The following is a 20,138-nucleotide window of genomic DNA, read 5'->3' on the forward strand; positions in this document are numbered from 1 at the left end:
AACACCACTCCCTGAGTACATGCCATTGACAGCCATGCCACACCGTCAAGGGTCTCTATAGTGCATGAGCAGAAGGCGAGCTGAAAACTGGTTCTTGCATGAAATCCTATTGTGTTTGAAAATCCTGAGGCTGTAAATCCTTCGACACGAGTAGAAGTAGAGTCATAGGAAATTAGTGACATACCCTCTCCTCTCCTGTGTGTGCATGTATGAATTCTAGATGAGATTACTTTTCCATCTGTAAACTGCTGTATGGCAACTTTAAACCTCTCTTGGCTCCGCATCTGTAATACAAAATCCAGCTGCAAGAAGCACGTTACTGAAACTTGCTACCTTGTTTTCAAATTAGCCCCACAGGGTATATTTAAAGTATCAGGAATTGCCAAGAGGTTAAAGGAGCCTGACAGTAGTAGAGACATATTTTTCTCTATAGTAGTAGAACTATAGTAGAACCGAATGTAGTTTAGAAGTCTGTTTGCATGGGTCTGACACAGTAGTCTGTTATGCATGAGTTGCTTTCTCTGGTGATTCCCTGAACATACCTCTTGATCACCTTTTATGATTCAGAGAACTAAAACATATTTGTTCTTTGCTATGTAGCTGTGCCTCCCCCCACTGATCTCCGCTTCACTAATGTGGGGCCTGATACTATGAGAGTGACTTGGACCGCACCAACTTCCGTCGTGCTGACCAGTTTCTTGGTGCGCTACTCACCTGTGAAGAAGGAGGAAGATGTTGCAGAGCTGACAATTTCACCCTCAGACAACGTGGTGATTTTAACAAGTAAGTGGATTACCTACCTACGTCAAACAAATATAAGAGGCCCCTTATATATGACATAAGATGAGGCACAAGAAAAATTGCTTACTCTTAAGTGTAACTGGCCAAATTCTCAGCTGATCTAAGCTGATGTTGAAGTAGCCTCATACAAACTCACACTAAATGGGGTTTGGCCACCTGCTTTACTCAAATTAAAGCCAAACCACAGGAAAGTTTTTCTCATCAATCCAAGGACAGTGATGAATCAGACTATGGGGCAATTGCTTTGATTTGCAGCCTGGTTAGGTATTAAGAGTAAATACATATTACTTACCTGGTTTGCCAAAAATGTCAAGGACTTGCAGTGCAGAGGTTCAGGGAGAGGATCAGAATGTGCAAAAGGTCATTACTCCTTTGGCTTTGTATGCTTGGGACCAGAAAATAAATACTGTTTGGAACCTTACAGGACATGGCAACAAAACACGGGCATTTTCAAAAAGCTGATGTTAATTTTTGCTGGTGCAAAAGCTGTGTTATATTTGAAGTTTTTTACTCATCCTAGAATCAGGTTGGTTGAGTGAGAGACAATATCCACTTTCAGAATAAGGGACCAGACCTGGAGCTCATCTGAGTTAGAACAGCTGTGTTGGAAATCCTTGGCCCTATTCCAGCTTATATCAGCTAAAGCTTTGACACAGTGCATAACTAAACTACTAGATAACTAGAAGGGACCTTGTAGAAAATTAATTGCTTCTAGCCAGTCTCCACAAACTAATGAAGCAATGATACAGGATACCATGCTCCTGCAGGCTAAAACACTGCAATCAACCGTAATGCCATAAAAAGAACTGTCTGAAATTTTTGACTGTCCGGGAGGCTCAGATCTTCCATCAAGCAAAACCTGATTACCTCCCTTAAGAAACACAGTTAAAACTGTGTAGGTTGAGTGACTTCTAGCTATTAGTAAAGAAATATGTCTAAATTCCTGTACTTAAACTCCACAGATCTCCTCCCTGGCACTGAATATCTGGTGAGAGTCTACAGTGTTTCTGAGCAACGTGAGAGTGCACCTTTGTCTGGAATCCAGAAAACAGGTACTTACATGCATCCTAAGACACGTGCAATTAATGCCATCTGTTAAGATTCATTAATGGGACTTTGTTGCTCTTTCCTGTGTATTGTCACCTCGTTGATGGGTCATCAGCTAGATATCAAAGAGCAATGCAGATGCACATCTTGGGAAACACTAGGAAATCTTACATCTCATTATGTCTGAGAGCCAGAACTTCTGTTGTTTTTAAATAAAGCATTATAGACCCTGGTGTGAATATACTGACAGTGTCTGCCTGAGTACAAGCCTAGACAGAGCCTATCATATCTATCGCTGAGTCTTTCTTGTTTCGTAACTGTAACGGAGTTTGCTGATCATGTGTATTGTTTTATGCTGTGTTGTCTGTGTGTGCCGTACACTCTTTTCCTGCAGTTGCGTTCCAATGCTTGTTTATCTTGCTTTGATCCTGAACATGTGTGTTTAGTTCCACGGCGGAATAGCATTTGGCTTAGGATCTGGCGGTGTCATGGTACTGAGCTTAATGAACCATGACCAGTAGTTCAGTTGAGCTCAGTCTCTTGTCTCTTTGAAATACCCAGGTCTTGATTCCCCCACTGGCCTTGACTTCTCGGATATAACTGCTAACTCTTTCACCGTCCACTGGATTGCTCCTCGTGCCAGCATTATGGGCTACAAAATCCGGCATCACCCAGAGCATGGTGCTGGCAGGCCCAAGGAGGACCGCGTGCCCCCCTCGCGGAACTCCATCACCCTTACCAACCTGCTTCCAGGGACTGAGTACGTGGTCAGCATTATCGCCGTTAATGGCAGGGAGGAAAGCGTGCCCTTGGTCGGCCAACAAACAACAGGTAAGCCTTGAGGGAACGCTGGCTAAAAGTTACGCCAAGGATTTTGGGTGTCCTCTAGCAAAGTAGTTGCTGTTAAACCAGATCTTCCCTACCAGCTGGTGAAACTCTGCTCATGAGGAAGTGCTTATGATACTGAGGCAGGGCCTGATTTAAAAAAAGGTGGGAGGACCCATGCTAGTTTCAGATGAAGTCAGATGACTTTAGGGCCAGCAGAACCTTTTTCATTAAATCTAGTCCAATGCCGGATGATTTTTAACCAGATATATCACTTGCAAATGTGTGTGCACTGGGCTAAAACTAAGGCAGATGAGTCGCAGAGGAGCACGGTATGGTAGGTGGAGTATGTAGCTGATGTACATTAACTGTTTTTAAACTCTATCTTTCTAGTGTCTGATGTTCCAAGGGACCTGGAAGTCACCCCCACCAGCCCGACCAGCCTTGTGATTTCCTGGGATGCTCCTGCAGTTACTGTCAGATACTACCGGATCACTTATGGTGAAACAGGTGAGGGCAGGCTGCTATGGCCAGTCACAGACCAGAAACTCTATTCTGAGGCCATTAGAAAGCTACAGCAAATAACAAAGGCAAGTTTGACTGTAGCAGACAAAAAACTCTTGTATCTCTGGGATTCTTGCAGCATATTCAGAAAAGATTGTCAAATATAGGTGTCTTTTTTTTGTTTAAAGGAGAGCAAATCATTTTTTGTCTACCAAAAAGAAAGAGCATCTGGAGCACTCCAGTCATTTTAGAGGTGGTTCTGTGTACATATTTTGTTCTTTTTCTTGAGTCTGAAAAAGACTTTGACCCAAGAACCATTGAAATCAACAGGGTTCTGTCTTCAACTTGATGCATCTAGGATTGTCTTGGTGTTTGTCATGATTTAAAATGTATAATTTAGAGATCCATTACATTTCTTTTTCCACTCTACCCTCCTTAGGTGGAAGCAGCCCTGTGCAGGAGTTTACAGTGCCTGGCACCATGTCTACTGCTACCATCACTGGTCTCAAACCTGGTGTAGACTACACCATCACTGTGTATGCTGTAACTGGCCGTGGAGACAGCCCTGCCAGTAGCAAGCCGGTCACTGTCACCTATAAAACAGGTGAGACCTGTTTAAACAAAACAAAACAAAACCACAAAAAACCCCTACAGTTTTGCGTTGGCTTATCCCCATAAATTTGTATCATTGATCCCTGGTTTCTTTTAGAAGTCATGGGCTATGTTGTAAGCCCATCATTTTCAGTGGAGCTGCATTTCATGGTGGCCCAGCATGATAATGACATGACACAGAAGGGGATCATGGACTTGAACTTTTGGAGGAGGGAGACCTTGTGGAGTCCAGATGGAGCTACAAGCAATATTTGACTGCTTATTGCAGAGTGGAAATCCTGTTGGGCTCTCATATCATGGGGTCACTGTTGGCTTAACTCCGGTGCTTCTGGTGCACTGTCATATATTATGTGATCCTGATGAGACCTGTTCTAACTCCAGGACTGTTGTCTCACTCCTGATCTGGATGTAGCCTAATCCTAGTCCTACTGTAGCTGCAGATAAAGGCATTTAGTAGCCTTTAAAACAACAAAACCCCTCAACCAACATTGATAGGAGGTCAGTCACCCACACATCATGGTTAAGGCTTTTTTGCTCTGGGCTGGCATGAGGGACAAATAAATAGCAACATGTGTTTCCTGTTCTAAGAAGCACAGCCTAGTTGGAAGAGCAGAATAAAATTCAGCTAGGAGGTAACAGTGGAGGGAGGGTTTCCTGTACCAACATACTCAGAAAAAACTATTTTTGTTGCCCAGAAATAGACACACCATCCCAGATGCAAGTTACCGACGTCCAAGACAACAGTATCAGCATCAGATGGCTCCCTTCAACATCCCCAGTCACAGGGTATCGGGTGACAGCCGTTCCCAAGAAAGGACATGGGCCCACAAAAACGAAAAATGTCCCTGCAGGTAAGAGTACATGACATCCTTCACCAGATCAGTAAAGAATGCAAGACGTGACCACTAGAATCAACACTATCAGGCACTAGGCATATGCTCAAAGCCAAATTTTCTCGTGCTTGTACCTTTTTTTGCCATCCTGCTGACTTCATTTAGGTCTCATCCAGGAGAAGCTAGGGCAAACTTTTGCCCCGAAAGCTTCACATTTCTTTGACACCACTGTGCTGCAGAAGTTTGTTCTTGGCAACTTCGGTGTCTGTGAAAGGCACCTGGATTTCAAAGAAATGCCATTGGATTTTCTAGCATCCAGCAGAGCTTCCTCTGAAGTCCTTCTGAAGGTCACATAATGTGACTCTTGGTCATAGCATGGACTCAGTCACATATGCTACAGGCTTGACCTTGTTACCGTAGCTGCCAAGTCAGCTCTCGGGAACACAGTGGGATCTGCAGAGATTAGCACTCAGGGATGCTTGCGATACAGTTGGGTTAATGGTCAATCCTATCCCAGAAAATGGTGAAAACTGGTCTGCTCTTGCTTTATTTTTTTTACTGTGCTAACCTGCCCTTTTAGCTGTGGGGCCTTTGAGCAGGTACAAATAGCTGATGCCTTGTCGTGCACTGCCAGAGAGGCATAGTGCAAGCAAAAGGCAAACCTGATGTGTCAATCTTACCTCGTTTTAATGACATATGGCTAATACAGGCCCTTCATTCAAGGCTGCTTAGAGGGCAATGCTCTGCAGCTTTGTGCAGCTGCAGATGGACTAATGGTGTTCTTTCCTGCCAGATCAAACTCAAGTCACTATTGAAGGTCTGCAGCCCACAGTTGAGTATATGGTCAGTGTCTACGCTCAGAATCAGAACGGAGAGAGCCTCCCCTTGGTTGAGACAGCTGTCACCAGTACGTATTTCACTTCATGGTAACAAAACAAATGTTACCTATTGATGTCTGAATCTACTGTGCAGTATCACATGCCCAGTGAAAGCAAGTGGCAGGTGTCTAGTCTCCAGGAGAACGCAAGGTGGTCTGCCCTGTGATAAGTACCGTGCACCTAAATTGCAGATGCTGGCAAAAATGCAGTCCCTCTCCCTCAAACACTGGCAAAATGCAATTCCCCACCCCAACAAAATGCTGCGCTTCTGATTTTCTTTCACTAAAGCCGCAAAATCTTTTTGGGTTTTGTTTGCCTTCAGCCAATCAGTGGAAAAAATGTGCAAAGATCTTCTTTCTGGAGCTAGGAGGCAAAGGTGATTACTGTTAAGGGACTGGACGTGGCTTGGGAGTACTTGCCCTGTTGCAAGGGAGTAAAGAAAACCACATGAGCTACCAAGAATTTGGGATGAAGCACTGCAAAAGAAAGGACAGCTCAGCCCTCAGATTGCTCTGTCTGCCTGTACAAAACAGCAGTACTGCTCTGGACACAAAGAGGAGGCAAGAGGGAACATGTAACTCAGAGGGCTATCTCTGATGTAAAGTGCCTTTTTTGGGGACACCTCTGGGGTAGTGATTTGCATGCATGTTATTTCCTTGCTCAGGCTTGTATTCAAAACCACAGCTCAGCCGCAAATACTTACAGAATTGTCCTAAAGACAACAGGAGCTTCTCTGAAGCTTTGCTGAGGTGGGAAAAGAGCGCATCTCAATTTCAAGCCAACAAATTCCTGGACAAAAATCACCTTTGCCAACTAGAAAATACAGAAAATTCAGGACTAATATAAAATTAGTTGAAATTAAAAAGTTGAAATCTTTTAGAAAAGCATAATTTGGATCCAATATAAAAATGATATGCCAGATCCTCCCATTTTGTGTAACAAATGGTTATAGCTCTGTGGTAGCCACACTAGACTTCTGTGGAGCAAGGCTCACTTACCTTGCTGTCTAGCACTGAGCTCCCACCTTGCTAGGAAAATCCAATGAATTGGTCTCATTAGGAAGTGTGCATATCACCCAGTTGCACCTGTGGACGTTCCCTGTGCACTCAATACAAAGCTGAAAACTTTGTTTCTAACTGATTTTAAAATATAATATAGTGAGTAATTTGCTTTCTTGATAAGTGTGTTAATTGGGTATTAATTTATGAAAGAAAATAGCGGGACTGATTCTCCTTGGACTGGCACTTTGCACAGCAGCTTACAATAGTGAAAAGCAAATGCAGTATGAGTCTGAACCCACCAAGTCAGGTGGGTTGTCTGGCTGCCTTTAGCACTAGGAACCAGTTACTGGCTCTGATGGTAGAAACGGGTCTTAAAATGCCCGTTTTCTTTTTTTGTCTTGACCACTTTAAGGTAGCTTAATGCTGCTAGAATTGTGTAAAAGGGGTTTCAGTGCCAAGGGGACTCAAATATAGGTAAGGATGGGTATCCTGGCTGCTTTCAAGGTGGTAATGCAAGTCCTTTTGGTTTCAACAAGGCCAAGATTACCTTCCTGCTGTCTGGCACCTGCAAACTCTCAGCCTTACTCTGCACGGGTGTAAGCATGTGTGCAAGGTGCAGCACAGAGGAGAATCTCTCCCGCGCAAAACCGAAAACTGCTTTGCATGTCATAGAAATGCTTTTTATTTTCCTCACCCACAACCTGCTTTTTATCACATAACCTCTTACCGTTAATTTGCCTAACAGACATTGACCGCCCTAAAGGACTAACATTCACTGAGGTGGATGTTGATTCCATCAAAATTGCTTGGGAAAGCCCGCAGGGGCAAGTCACCAGGTACAGGGTGACCTACTCAAGCCCTGAGGATGGAATCCATGAGCTATTGCCGGCCCCAGGTGGCGAAGAAGACACTGCTGAGCTGCATGGCCTCAGGCCAGGTTCTGAGTACACTATCAATATCGTTGCCATATACGATGACATGGAGAGCCTGCCCCTCACTGGGACCCAGTCCACAGGTACACCTTTAACTACACCACCCAGCAGGCCATGGCAGCAGTGGCTTCTGCCCTGTTGGGTAAAGAGTGCTTCCATGCGCAACTGGTGCTCCGAGCCGGGGAAGCCCCAGGAGCAGCCAAGGGGATGTGATTGCTCTTGAGAGATGGCTTAGTTGGTGCTGGAGGGCTGGCTGCCAGTGGAGTCAGCCTGCATATACATTAGGGAAGGCAGGGAATGGAGGAAAGATCAGCAAGATTGAAGGAACAGATTCTAGAGAAAGGAGGGATGTTGCCTTATAGCCTTCTCTCAGTCCTCGAGTGGATCAGCAATGTCCAGTCCCTAGTCACGGAGGCTAACTCATGGTGAAGCACCCTCTCACAATGCTCTTGTCTTGTCTTTAGGATATGGGACACCTGCAAGCAGAGGCAGTTCCAACAACAGAGAGATTAGGGCAGCTTTCATCCCCCAGGGTTCTCGCTGTTGGATGGAGGAAAAAATCAGCATGAAAGGCTAGGAGATTGCTTAACCCTCAGGTCTCACAGAGCCTCTAGATCCTTCACTGGCACTACCCTAAGGACTACAGCCCATGTGCATGCCCACATCCTGCGTTCACATCACCTCCACAAGAAGAGGACGTGCTCCATTCAGGAGAGTCCCTTATGTGCCAGTCTGATCCAGCTCCGTGTAGAATACATTTAAAATTCCGTTGTGAAAAGGGAAAGGAAGCTATTGCTGGAGATAAAATTACTTCCGGCAATATGGAATCCATTGCAAAGCTTCCAGCATTACCAGACGTCTCTTTATTACAGAGGTACACCTTTGTAATAAAGGCCTCCCGTTCATTTGTGGATGAAAAATTGGCACTATAATTCCAGGGGTGTAATGAAGACAGTGGTTCCTAGTGTACAGATTGCTATACTAAACTGAAGCAAAGTGCTGTAATAATTGAAACAGCTGGCTGACTACCTGCCAGAAATGCAAATATAGTAATTTTTAAAAACCACTCTCTGGTTTACCCTTTGTGGGCTGTTGAAAAGTGTATTTGAAGTCATTCGAGACTTTCCATTGACTCTCATGGGCTTTAGATTGAGCTCTGAGCAAAGCAACAAGGGAGAATTATCTTGTATTTCCACTCTACAAAATTAGAAAACTTCACAACAACATGCTAATAGCGGGCACTATGGTAAGGTATATTTTCCCCCTGTTTACAGCCCAAGGATTACCAACAATAAGGCAAGAAAACGTTTCAATGGATGCTCCTTTTTTTATGCGAACATTTGTTTTTAAAGATATCAGATGTGTTAGCTCATGAACAGACTCTTGCATGGTGAGCCTTATGGCCACCACAGCTCTGCTTTTCCATTGCCTTGCTCTCTGTGTAGTAATTTATACTTGTGTAAGTGGCTGTAAAATGCTTCCCCTCTGCATTTGCAGTATTTTTATATCCTCTTTGCAATTCCTGAGCCTGCTTCCTACTTACTTTTGTAAATCATCCATTGTATTTTAGAAATGAACAGAGATAGGCAAGTGAAGCAGGACTAAACTATTAGCTGTGTGATGAAAAGCAGAGACGGGCAGAATTAAAACAGACTGGCCTACTACAGGTTTAAGCACCTCCCAAAGCCTTCCCCTTATATCACAGCAAGTGTTGTAATTCACCTAACTTCAGGGTTGAAGCATTGAGATCTCCTTATTTCTGCTGAAACGTGTTACTGTAGATTGGAGAATCTCCTCCTGAGTACCTTGTCCCCTTTCACGGTGCTTTATGCCTGTGTTTGCAGAAGGCACACCACTTTTCTGCCCATGTATTTCAGGCCTAAACCTGTTCAGGAGAGAATATTGTTTTATCCAAGACTGTCTTCTTAAACTAACCATGTGCCAATCCGGATTTTTGCAGCAATTCCACCTCCAACAAACCTGAAGTTTACTCAGGTAACTCCCACCAGTCTTACCGTCAACTGGAACGCACCAAACGTTCGCCTCACTGGCTACAGAGTCAGAGTGAACCCCAAAGAAAAGACTGGTCCTATGAAAGAAATCAACCTTTCTCCGGACAGTACATCTGCTGTCGTGTCCGGACTAATGGTAACTCTTTTCTTTGTGTAATGCAGACTGTGTTGTGTGAAGGAGATATTAGGAGAACTTGAATCAATTTCAAATTCCTGGGTCAGGAACCTCAGCTGCAGTAGATCATTACAGCTCCTAAGGGTCTGAGTCTGTTTGAAGTCTGACTAGCCATCAGCTGTAACTACTCATTTACCATAGTTTTAAAAGGCAAAGAATTGGTCTGCTGAATCTGCATTCTTTCCCCTTCCTCATTTAGCACAGGGAGACTGGATGCCTTAATCAAATGCAAATTATCAGGTTCACAATCAACAGTAACCCAGTAAAATGCTTTTACTCATCTTTCACAAAAGAGGTCAGATAAAGTGACCTAATGCAGAGGTTTTCAAGCTGTGATATGGGAGCTCTGGCAGTCTATTGCCTATTTTTAAGACATCTGCAAAATGTAAGTAAAAAATGCAAGTCTTTTGTGAGTAGACTTAAATTTGCTATATAGCCATCTTCTCACTGGAAACATTTCAGGAGTTCCTGAACTGGAAGAGGCTGAACTTTATGGTTCCTGCTATCTTAAAAAGCTACTGATCTGTTTTTAAGGAGTTTTATGAATCATTTTCAAAAATGAGCCTTAAAAAACATTCTAATCTAAGTGGACTCCTGGTCTGATGCAGTCAAGGACGAAAGACCATGCTGTAACTTCCACCATTCTCTTTTCTTCACAGCAAGAGCATATCAAATTATGCATTATCATAGCAAATGGCATCCATTAACCCCAGGAAAAACAGGATGTAAATTTGGTTTTTCCGAAGAATCAGCTTTGAAGCACAGATTCCAAAATGAGGGATGACAAATCAGCTTCTTCCAGGATTTCCTCTGCTCCTGGGTGTGCATATGTGCACTACTAGTATTATCAACAGCACTGTTTATCAGGGTCCATGTCTACTCTTTCATTACAGCTGGAAATAATTAGAATTATCCTGTCAATCGTTCACTATTTGAGTTATTTTAAGGTTTCATACTTCAGTAACTGGTGACCAAGAAATGTGGCTCCACCAAACACTGAACGAAGGCAGGAATATTTCCCACTATGCCAGGTCCTTCTCATAACATGGTATAACTTTGTCCATTCTAGGTAGCAACCAAGTATGAAGTGAGCGTGTATGCCCTGAAGGACTCTCTGACCAGCCGACCAGCCCAGGGGGTGGTCACCACTCTTGAAAGTAAGTAGTGATCCTCCACAAATGACCAATTAGTACTGTGCTGGGTGCAGAGGCCGAGATCCTACTCTGTGTCAAAAGTAGGGCTCTATACAAAGCTCCAGCAAAGGCGTTCACAAACACTCAGCTGGTAAGATTCACAATCCCCACGGTACTGACAGGAGACCTTTTCCTTCTGGTGCAGATGTTAGTCCCCCTCGCAGGGCCCGTGTGACAGATGCCACTGAGACAACCATCACCATTACCTGGAGAACCAAGACGGAGACCATCACTGGCTTCCAAGTTGATGCTGTCCCAGCAAGTGGCCAGAACCCCATTCAAAGGACCATCAGCCCTGATGTTAGGACTTACACTATCACTGGTAAGTGAGGGGCTTCTGCAGGTGCTTCCAGGGTCATATCAGAAGGTACACTGGGTTCTTGTTTAGTAGTTGAATTTTCTTGATGAGAAACCATACAGGAACAAAAGGTAAAAAAAAAAATACCTGAGTCATGAAGACTAGTCTCCAAGAAGTTGTTGTTGAAAGACATTCTGATGTCCCTTTTAGATGGCTTCCTCAGATTAGCTAACATTTATGTTTCAACTTCATTTTAGGCTTGCAACCTGGCAATGACTACAAGATCTACCTTTACACTCTGAACGAAAATGCGCGCAGTTCCCCAGTAGTGATTGATGCCTCCACTGGTAATGATCTTGTCTGACTTTTCTGCTCTTGCTAACACATAGTAATCACATATGGTCAGGCAGAAGTTGTCTATATCTGATCACATATAATATTTACTGTGACTTACAGCAATAGGTTTTACTCCTGAGTTTGAGAAGGGTGTCAGAAGATGCAGTTCAGGTGAAGCATATGCTTGCCTTTACTGCATTTGACTTGTTTCCTTTTGTTTTCACCTAGCTATCGATGCTCCTTCTAACCTGCGCTTCCTTACAACCACAAGCAACTCCCTCCTGGCTACCTGGCAGCCTCCACGAGCCAAGATCACAGGCTACATCATCAGATATGAGAAACCTGGCTCACCAGCCAAGGAGGTTCTGCCTCGCCCTCGGCCCGGCACCACTGAGGCTACTATTACTGGTACCTGTCTCTGTTTTGTTTGGGAGCTCTTCACCTGAAACACTTAAATTTGAAGAGAGAAGGGGAAGGCCTAATTATAAAATGTGTCGATGGTCAGCTAAGAGAAAGACAAAGTTTTGTTCCTTTATTGTGGTTTCTAATGACAGACAGCGGTTTTATAAGCACACCTGTCCTACAAACACAATACACTTCTCCGATCAGATCAACCATCATATCTGAACAATCCACAGATGTTTGTTTCCACTGCCACCACAACTGTCATCCATTCAAGGAGGAAAAACCCATGACTGTGGCACCCCATCAGTCACAAATTCTGAAGATTCATTGTGGTTTGTGTCTGCAGCATCCATGATCCCAGCTCACATGGTCAGATTTCAAACTCACACTGAGCAGCAGGAGGCTGGACTCTTTGTACTGTCCTGAAAACCTCAGATCCAAAATGCACATATCCATACTATAGCCATACCCACCTCTCATTCTGCCTTAGATCCCATACGTAATCATAAAAGAAGAGCAACTCTTAAGATTGCTTTATGTCCTTCCTCCCTCCCTAGGTTTGGAACCAGGAACTGAATACATTATCTACATCATTGCTGTGAAGAACAATCAAAAGAGTGAACCGCTGGTTGGCAGAAAAAGGACAGGTAAAACAAAGCTCTGGATTGTTGTGTGCCAACAGGAGATGATGTCTTCCACTTGGGGAATACAATCTCAGGACTGAAATAACAATGTTATTTAAAATACCCTGTTCATCTCATTCAGCCACACCTTTTTTATGAGTCAAATAGGCTTTGTAAGAAGGTTTTCCTTTTTAGGATGCAGGAGGTAAGATTCTGAAGTTACATGAATCACATTTAGGTGCGTTTGAACACTAAGAACAGAACAACATGCTTGGTGCTTGATGCTTGCCTGGGTCCTAATTCATAATTAAATTATGGTTAACACTCACATTTCCATCTAGCACATGATGGCATCAAAGGCAGAATCCATTCAGTTGTTGCCCATTGCATTTCTCTTTACAGCCTCCGCAGTGTGAGATTGAGATACCTGTAGCAAGCAAAATACCAGCTGTATATCCGAATGCGATCAAGGAGCTGGTTTCTTACTGCACACCAGTGATTTTTCTTAAGTTGATATATGAATATCTCTTGTAATCATTTCTTCGTCTCAATTTGAGCCAATTCTTTGGGTTGCAGTGTTCAAAACTGTTGCTCAGCTGTATGAAAATTTCATACCAACACACTTCTTATGCCTATGTATGAAAGATATACATATATTTATATACTATATAAATATATAGAGAGATAGAAATTACCTTCACAATCACAATGAGGTCATAAAAAGTGTGTTGCGTCTTGGGATGATTGCTAATCTTTGCTTGGAGCGGTGTACAGCATCCATTCTAGCTGTTTAATTTACCATTGTTAATTTGCCACGCTTTGCTTTATGGCTTCTAACCTTTCTTTGGCTAGATGAGCTTCCCACGTTGATTACGAGACCGCACCCCAACCAACCTGACATTCTCGACGTACCTTCCATTGACGAGGGGACCCCTTACCTCACAAACAATAGGTATGACAATGGAAACGGTATCCAACTTCCAGGCACCTCTAGGCACCCGCAGACAATAGGACATCAGGGTCAACAAGTCTTCTTTGAGGAGCATGGCTACAGACGGCCTGTACCCACTACAGCAACTCCCCTTAGGCCGGGGTCAAGACCGCAACCACCAAATGTAGATGAAGCTATTGAAATCCCTGGGTACCAAGTGCCTATCATAGTCGAACCTTCATACCCGCACTCCCGTGGGCCCAGGCGCAACGACACCACAGGTCAAGAAGCTCTTTCTCAGACAACCATCTCTTGGAGGCCCTTGCTGGAGAGCTCTGAATACATCATCTCATGTCAGCCAGTCAGCCAGGACGAAGATACTCTGCAGGTAACTGAACTGTCTTAGCACAGGAACGGCGTCAGCCTCTCCTGTGGCAGCAGATGTCTCTTGGGAGTCCAGCCCTGTGTTAAGGGGGTGACAGTTGGAGTTGGCTTAAAGAGTCTTATTAACATGTAGCTAGGGGCAGGATAAATGCCTCCCTCCTCTCCTTCATGGAGAAGGCTACAGGGTAAAACTGCTAAAACAGAAGGCCCTTGAAATGCTGTCACTATCACCAGGGAACGGGGCAGTCAGGGAGATGATGGGGAGTTTCAAAGACTGAGGTGTTGCTTCTCCAAGCCAAAGGCTCCCTTAGCCCTTCTCCTTTGTCTCCCTTGGTTTCTGTTTCCCTGAAATGGCGGTAATAACATATCCCTCATGAACCATAGTCCAGAGTAGTTAAGTTTAATGTGGTATTGTTTGAAGTTCTCAGAATGTCTAAGGGGAATGGGCTGGTTCCATTATGGTATAGAGCATAGAAGTCAACCTAAACATCCTGTCTTTCCTATGAGTGAGGTGACACCTAAAGAGTAATCACTCTTCGTTTTCCGGTGACTTGGCATTGCCTGTGTTGCAGTTCAGAGTTCCTGGAACTTCCTCCAGTGCTACGCTCACTGGCCTTACAAGAGGGGCCACCTACAACATCATAGTGGAAGCCCTGAAAGATCACCGGAGACAAAAGGTGCTGGAGGAGGTGGTCACAGTTGGCAATACTGGTAAGTAAAAGCTTTATGGAGTCTAGGTGAACCTGTGCTGTTCCTGCCTCATTTCCCGTGCTCAAGGCAACCTACCTGGTGGCCAGGCTTGAGAATAGTTCAGACAGGAAACTTCTCCAGACATGGAGAGTTCATAGCAGGGCACTGGGACAAGTGATTTGTGAAATCCACTGGTTTTGGATAACTGACACGCTGACGGTGTGGCTAGAGCTATTCTGATCTGTTGTCTAGTCATAAAGAATGTGGTTTAAGGCTCCATACACTTTTCTAGGGTCATGCCCGAGAGAGAGCAAGAGATCAGGTATTTGCTGCTCTCAAAACAAATCGGGGATCACGGTGGTGTCACAGATTCCTAGCCACCAGCGAAGATCTACTGTCACAATAACACATCATGCTTATGGGAAGGTGCCAGTGGCCAGCTTAACTGCTCTGTCAGTCATTTGCTGCTGCTTCTGTATTGGTTATCCAGCAGCACTGCTAGACCATCCTGAAGTCTGGCAGCAGGGCAGGCTGCCTGCAGAGATGCTAATTAAGCACAAACAGGCAGCATTTAGAAGCCACGTGACCAACCACAAGTACTCGCGGTCAGAGACAGCACTTACCACAGCTAGAAAGCCCAGAGCCCACACACACCCTGTGGGACCTGAGTTTTGCTTTTACCAGCACAGGGGTCTGGTCAACAACTCTCTTTCTCTCCCTCCATCTCCTCCTGTGTGTATTTTGAGGTCAAAAAGAAGAGGAGGACAGGATGGTAGAAGAGGAAATGAAGAGTTAAGGATTTACATTGTCCACCCATTAAGCCTCTCCATGCAGCCCCTCTCCATGCCCCCACCTCCCTGGGAAATAAGGCTGTTTCTCCCCTTCCAGCACCCCAGTTGCCTTATGTCTGTCACAGGCTGAACCGAGAGCATTAACTCTTGACTCTGACCATCACACACTGAACTGGTGGTTGTAAACCACCCACTTTTCCATCAAGGCACACACCTAAGGTGGACATCTGTATATAACAGCATGGCTATAAGGTCTGGTCTCCTCCTTCCACGCCCCCTGCCCATGAGCTACAGTCTGAAGTGCCCCCAAAAAAGCGCACGTGCCGCTACCAACCTCCTGCTGTTCCCCAGCATCACACAGCACATTTCTCTTAAAAACAGGCTAAGTCAGGTTGTTGTTCTCCAGCAGCAAATGCAAAAACTCACACTTGCTTGAAACTTGGCAAATCAAAATGAAAATAGCCTTCATGTCAGGTTTTTTTATCATTCAACTGCTCTGACACATGCAAATGGAAAATAAATCACAGGGAGTCTGGACTGCTGACAGAGCCATCAAGTATATGCCCATGGGGTAGCTCCATTACTGCCAGGATATTGTAAGAAGAAAAAAAAAGCATGTATTCAGTGAAAATCATTCTGTCTTTCAGTGGTTCCTATTGCTGTGTGTGATGCCTGTTTCTTTTTTTTTCATTCCAGTGTCTGAAGGACTAAACCAGCCAGCTGATGATACCTGCTTTGATACTTACACTGGCTCCTTCTATTCCATTGGCGAGGAATGGGAGCGGTTATCTGAAACTGGCTTTAAACTCTGGTGCCAGTGTTTAGGCTTTGGCAGTGGTCATTTCAGATGCGATTCTTCTAGTGAGTAGCTTGCTTTTGACCATCCCTGTCTCCAAGCTCCCTGAGCACTAATGACATGTTTGACAGAACCAACCTGATCCAAACATGATGCAAATGAATGCAGGCTCTCAAGTTTTTAAACCAAAGCAGTGTTTTGCATCATGAGAAGTGATGGAAAACTTTGGTTACTTCTGAGCTGTGCAGCTTATCTAGTATTGTCATTCACTGCATCAGCAACAAGCAATATTGTATTGATACATAATGAGTTTTTCCCCGAAGCTAAATGTTTCTTTTGTTTTCCCTACCCTTGCCAGGCATGTCTAGGTAACATGTAAAAGTGAGATAGATAAGACGCCTAAATGATAGTATCTGGGTAGCCATTTGAGAAGACAGCTTTGAGTATTAAATTATGGTTGAATCTTCATCTCCTAATTATATACATTGTTGCAGTGGGCCGGACAGAACTTGTGTGGATTTCAGTGGGTATTATAGCAAGTAGAGAGTCTGTTTTGCATTGCAGACAGCCTTTGCAAGGCATCTTGTGGAACCAGTTTTCTAATTTCGTCAGCTGCTTTTTGAAGCTCTGTCAAGCAGGCAACACCTCTGCTGGGGCACTAAGTTTTATTCTTTGCAGGACTGTGGTTTATATGGAAGAATATCAAACTTCATGTAAGGGAATGGAACAAAAGTCTGTGATTGAGTGGTTTAACACAACACCCACCCAACTAATTTAAATTGTGCTTTTAAATTGCGGAGTAAGTTGAACAAAGAGGGTATTTCTGCAATTGCATAGACTCTGAGGAGTGACTGCAGGGAATACATTTGCTTTACAGGATTAATATTTATATTTCATCATTTGATACACATGGCTTACTCATTGTGTTTTGCAGTCTCCATGATACAGTTTTATTAGGTATTTGCTCAAAAAAGAGCATTTAAAATATTTTTTTCTCCCTTCCTGCCCCATGTCTATTGAATTCTCTTTTCATTTCTCTTCCTATTCCCCACTCTTTGTCATATCCTACTTCCTTTTTTCCTAAGAGCCTCTAGCCATTTCCTAGAGCTGTAACAGTCCTCAGCAGTTAAAAGCTGCAGGAGCTGAACCCATTTCCAGCAGGAACCCATTTCGTCCTTGGGACTTACACGAGCTGAAAAGATTCTTTCTCCTGCCCCTCTGTTGGTTCCTGAGACAACACCAAGCTGTTCTCCTCCCACTGTGTCACTGCAGTGTGCGGGATAACTCTTGCTTCCTTTGTTCCTCTGCCTTCTCCAGAGTGGTGCCATGATAATGGTGTAAACTACAAGATTGGGGAGAAGTGGGACCGGCAGGGTGAGAATGGCCAGATGATGAGCTGCACCTGCCTTGGAAATGGAAAAGGAGAATTCAAGTGTGAACCTCGTAAGTCTCCTTCTGATGTTAATTTAATTGAGCTCCCATTCAGGAAGTTTCAGCATCTTAGGGCTGTTCCATCAAGGTCCTGCCACGGGGGCAGGCAGAGTATCAGTATGTCTGATTCAATGACATAGTGATTCTGTTCTTACAAGAGCTGAAGGCATAAGACTCACATTCCCAAGCTTAAAAAGAAGAAAATCCTCTTTTGCTAGCTAAGGTCACAGCACACTCAGCATCTCTCTGCCTTTGGCCCTGGAGTCACACAAGAGGGACATGTCACTGCACTCAGTGGTGCAGATTACCCTAATCAGTAACACAGGACTTTTCTACAGGGCCTGTCCCCTGAAGATCCTCTAGACTTCACACTATGAATTAAACTGCATTGCTTTTGTCAGCCAAATACCCTCTTGTTCTAGTTTAAAGTGTCTGGAGAGCTATAAAAATGACTGATGTTCCCCCTGCCAGTCAGTGAGCCTCCGGTCAAACAGAGCGAGCATGCTGGCCAGAGGCTCCTGTTCTGATCACCAACCTGCTCTGAGAATGCTTAAAGCCAAGCACAGCCCATGCACCTGAGCTCTGCCTGTTCCTCCACAGATGAGACCACATGCTATGATGATGGGAAAATGTACCAAGTTGGAGAGCAGTGGCAGAAGGAGTACTTTGGGGCCATCTGCTCCTGCACTTGTTACGGAGGACAGCAGGTAAGCAGGAGGGACTTGGCGTGGGAATGAGGAGAGGAGGCTGTGCTGGAGTGCAGTCCTAAGGCTGCTGAGTTTCAGGTCAGATGGTGTCTAATGCCTGGCCAAAACAGGCACGTATAAAAAGAAAAGTAATTAGTAGGAGAGCGTAAGTGCTTGCAGGGACTTGGAGTCGGGGCCTGGGTGGTATAAAGTGGGAGCAACTTCACTAGTGTTGGTGGAGCTGTACCCACATGCGTGACTACTGGCAGCTCCTTGGCCATCGCATCAGCGGGGTCTGACCGGTCTGTTTCTGTAGGGCTGGCGTTGTGACAACTGCCGCAGACCCAGCGTGGAGGTGGCCCCCGAAGGCTCTGCTGGCCATACCTACACACAGTTTACACAGAGATACCACCAGGCCACAAACACCGTGAGTACACTTTCCTTCTCTGCCCTCCCTTACTGTAAGTCCGGTCTATGGCAGAGTTACGCGGGGTCTGTATAGGACTCGAGGGATAAGAGCAGCGCGTAGCTTTCTCCTCGGTCAGAAGTGCATGATAGCCACTGATCCAGCAAACCTTCACTCTGCACAGCACAGAACGTACGCTTCAGCTCACACTTCCACACACAGTGTTCAGTGCCACACTCACGTCAGCGGAGCATCTCGTTTACTAGCGCTGGGATGCGCCTGCATGCGCTGGCTGCGGCGGTAGTGCATGTAGTGATTTCCTGGTCTTCACTTGCTGCTGTAAGCCAGCTGTGTGCTTTGTGCTGAGAAAGCTAAACGGCCACACGGGCCGGCAACAGTTCTCAGCCCAAACCACAGCACAGAGCACTAACTGATTTCCTTCCCTCCTGACAGAACGTCAACTGCCCAATTGAGTGTTTCATGCCCCTAGATGTACAGGCAGACACACAACATCCACGGGGAAAGTAACATCCAGCAAGACCTCTTGCGGCAATGGCAACAGACAAACCAAAGTATAAATACCTATCTGCCACGATTACCATCCAAACTGGAGTGATGCTAGCAAAACCGCATCTTTTGAGAATGGCCCTCTGCTCTGGAGCCATTTTCCCAGCTTAAGCTCAACTCACAGCTTCTCCAAGCGCCACTCTTGGAGTGTTTCAGACTTTTCTCATGATTGATAGCGATTGTCTTGGTTTTGTTCAAGGTGTTGAATACCAGTCAGTATTTTCAAATTTAAAGAAAAAAGGGGAGAAATGCTAAATCACAAATTGGTGGGGGATCAAAATATTCAGGGGGAGGGAGGCTGTCAAAATTAAAGGTTCCCATGCTATGCAAAGAACATTTGAGTACAACATTAATGAAGTTTAGCGATAGGAAAGTCCACCAAACACTTCTGCTTTCACATAAGCGTGCAGCCAGCAATAAGATAGGAACAGCAAATCCAATCACTGTGATATTTAAAATATGCACAGTCCTAATTCTTTCTCAATGATCCTAGTATTTTTCTAGCTGTATCTTTATATCTCATACTGTTATTTATCAGTTTTGTTCCCCTGACCTTCAAGTGTTTTTATATGGGAATAAAATGTATTGAAGACACTTAGTATGCAGTTGACAAAGAGGAATTTGGTGTAATTATGATCAGTGATTATTTTTATACTGTAAGTGCCAAAGCTTTACTACTGTGGAAAAGAAAAAAACAACTCTTTTAATAAAAAGATTTACAAACCAGACATGTAGTTTAAGTGATTCTCTTTGCTACCATGGAATCTAGGATGAAGATGATTATTCTGAGCTGGAGTAACATTGCCTTGAAACAAGATGGAACAAACATCTCAATGAAGCATGAAGTATACCTCAAGAGAATATTTGTAGAGCAGTGTGTTAATTAAAGACTTCCAGCTGCACCCCCTACCCCAGTAGAGCACAGAGACACTCTGAGTATGTATGCCATGCTGCAGGAGGCAGAGGCTTTGCTTTGCGGAA

At 44.4% G+C, this 20,138-nt stretch overlaps 1 protein-coding gene across 1 annotated transcript in view; it reads left to right on the top strand.

Moving 5' to 3' along the window:
* The window catches only part of FN1 (fibronectin 1), a gene marked incomplete at its 5' end in the record, with an annotated part of 53,875 nt that extends 33,988 nt beyond the window's left edge, over positions 1–19,887 (top strand). The window contains 21 exons of the mRNA XM_009585878.1: positions 601–783; positions 1,764–1,853; positions 2,410–2,679; positions 3,067–3,183; positions 3,617–3,781; positions 4,485–4,640; positions 5,416–5,529; positions 7,247–7,516; positions 9,394–9,581; positions 10,690–10,777; positions 10,959–11,135; positions 11,369–11,458; positions 11,676–11,855; positions 12,410–12,499; positions 13,328–13,794; positions 14,363–14,501; positions 15,968–16,132; positions 17,385–17,510; positions 18,099–18,205; positions 18,501–18,611; positions 19,044–19,887. Coding sequence (XP_009584173.1) covers positions 601–783; positions 1,764–1,853; positions 2,410–2,679; positions 3,067–3,183; positions 3,617–3,781; positions 4,485–4,640; positions 5,416–5,529; positions 7,247–7,516; positions 9,394–9,581; positions 10,690–10,777; positions 10,959–11,135; positions 11,369–11,458; positions 11,676–11,855; positions 12,410–12,499; positions 13,328–13,794; positions 14,363–14,501; positions 15,968–16,132; positions 17,385–17,510; positions 18,099–18,205; positions 18,501–18,611; positions 19,044–19,118 — 3,368 coding nt within the window. The remainder of the gene's footprint in view (positions 1–600; positions 784–1,763; positions 1,854–2,409; positions 2,680–3,066; positions 3,184–3,616; positions 3,782–4,484; positions 4,641–5,415; positions 5,530–7,246; positions 7,517–9,393; positions 9,582–10,689; positions 10,778–10,958; positions 11,136–11,368; positions 11,459–11,675; positions 11,856–12,409; positions 12,500–13,327; positions 13,795–14,362; positions 14,502–15,967; positions 16,133–17,384; positions 17,511–18,098; positions 18,206–18,500; positions 18,612–19,043) is intronic.
* Positions 19,888–20,138: the final 251 nt, after the last annotated feature.

The sequence above is a fragment of the Fulmarus glacialis genome, unplaced genomic scaffold, assembly GCF_000690835.1.
Source record: "Fulmarus glacialis isolate BGI_N327 unplaced genomic scaffold, ASM69083v1 scaffold6569, whole genome shotgun sequence".
In the NCBI taxonomy this organism is placed as follows: domain Eukaryota; kingdom Metazoa; phylum Chordata; class Aves; order Procellariiformes; family Procellariidae; genus Fulmarus; species Fulmarus glacialis.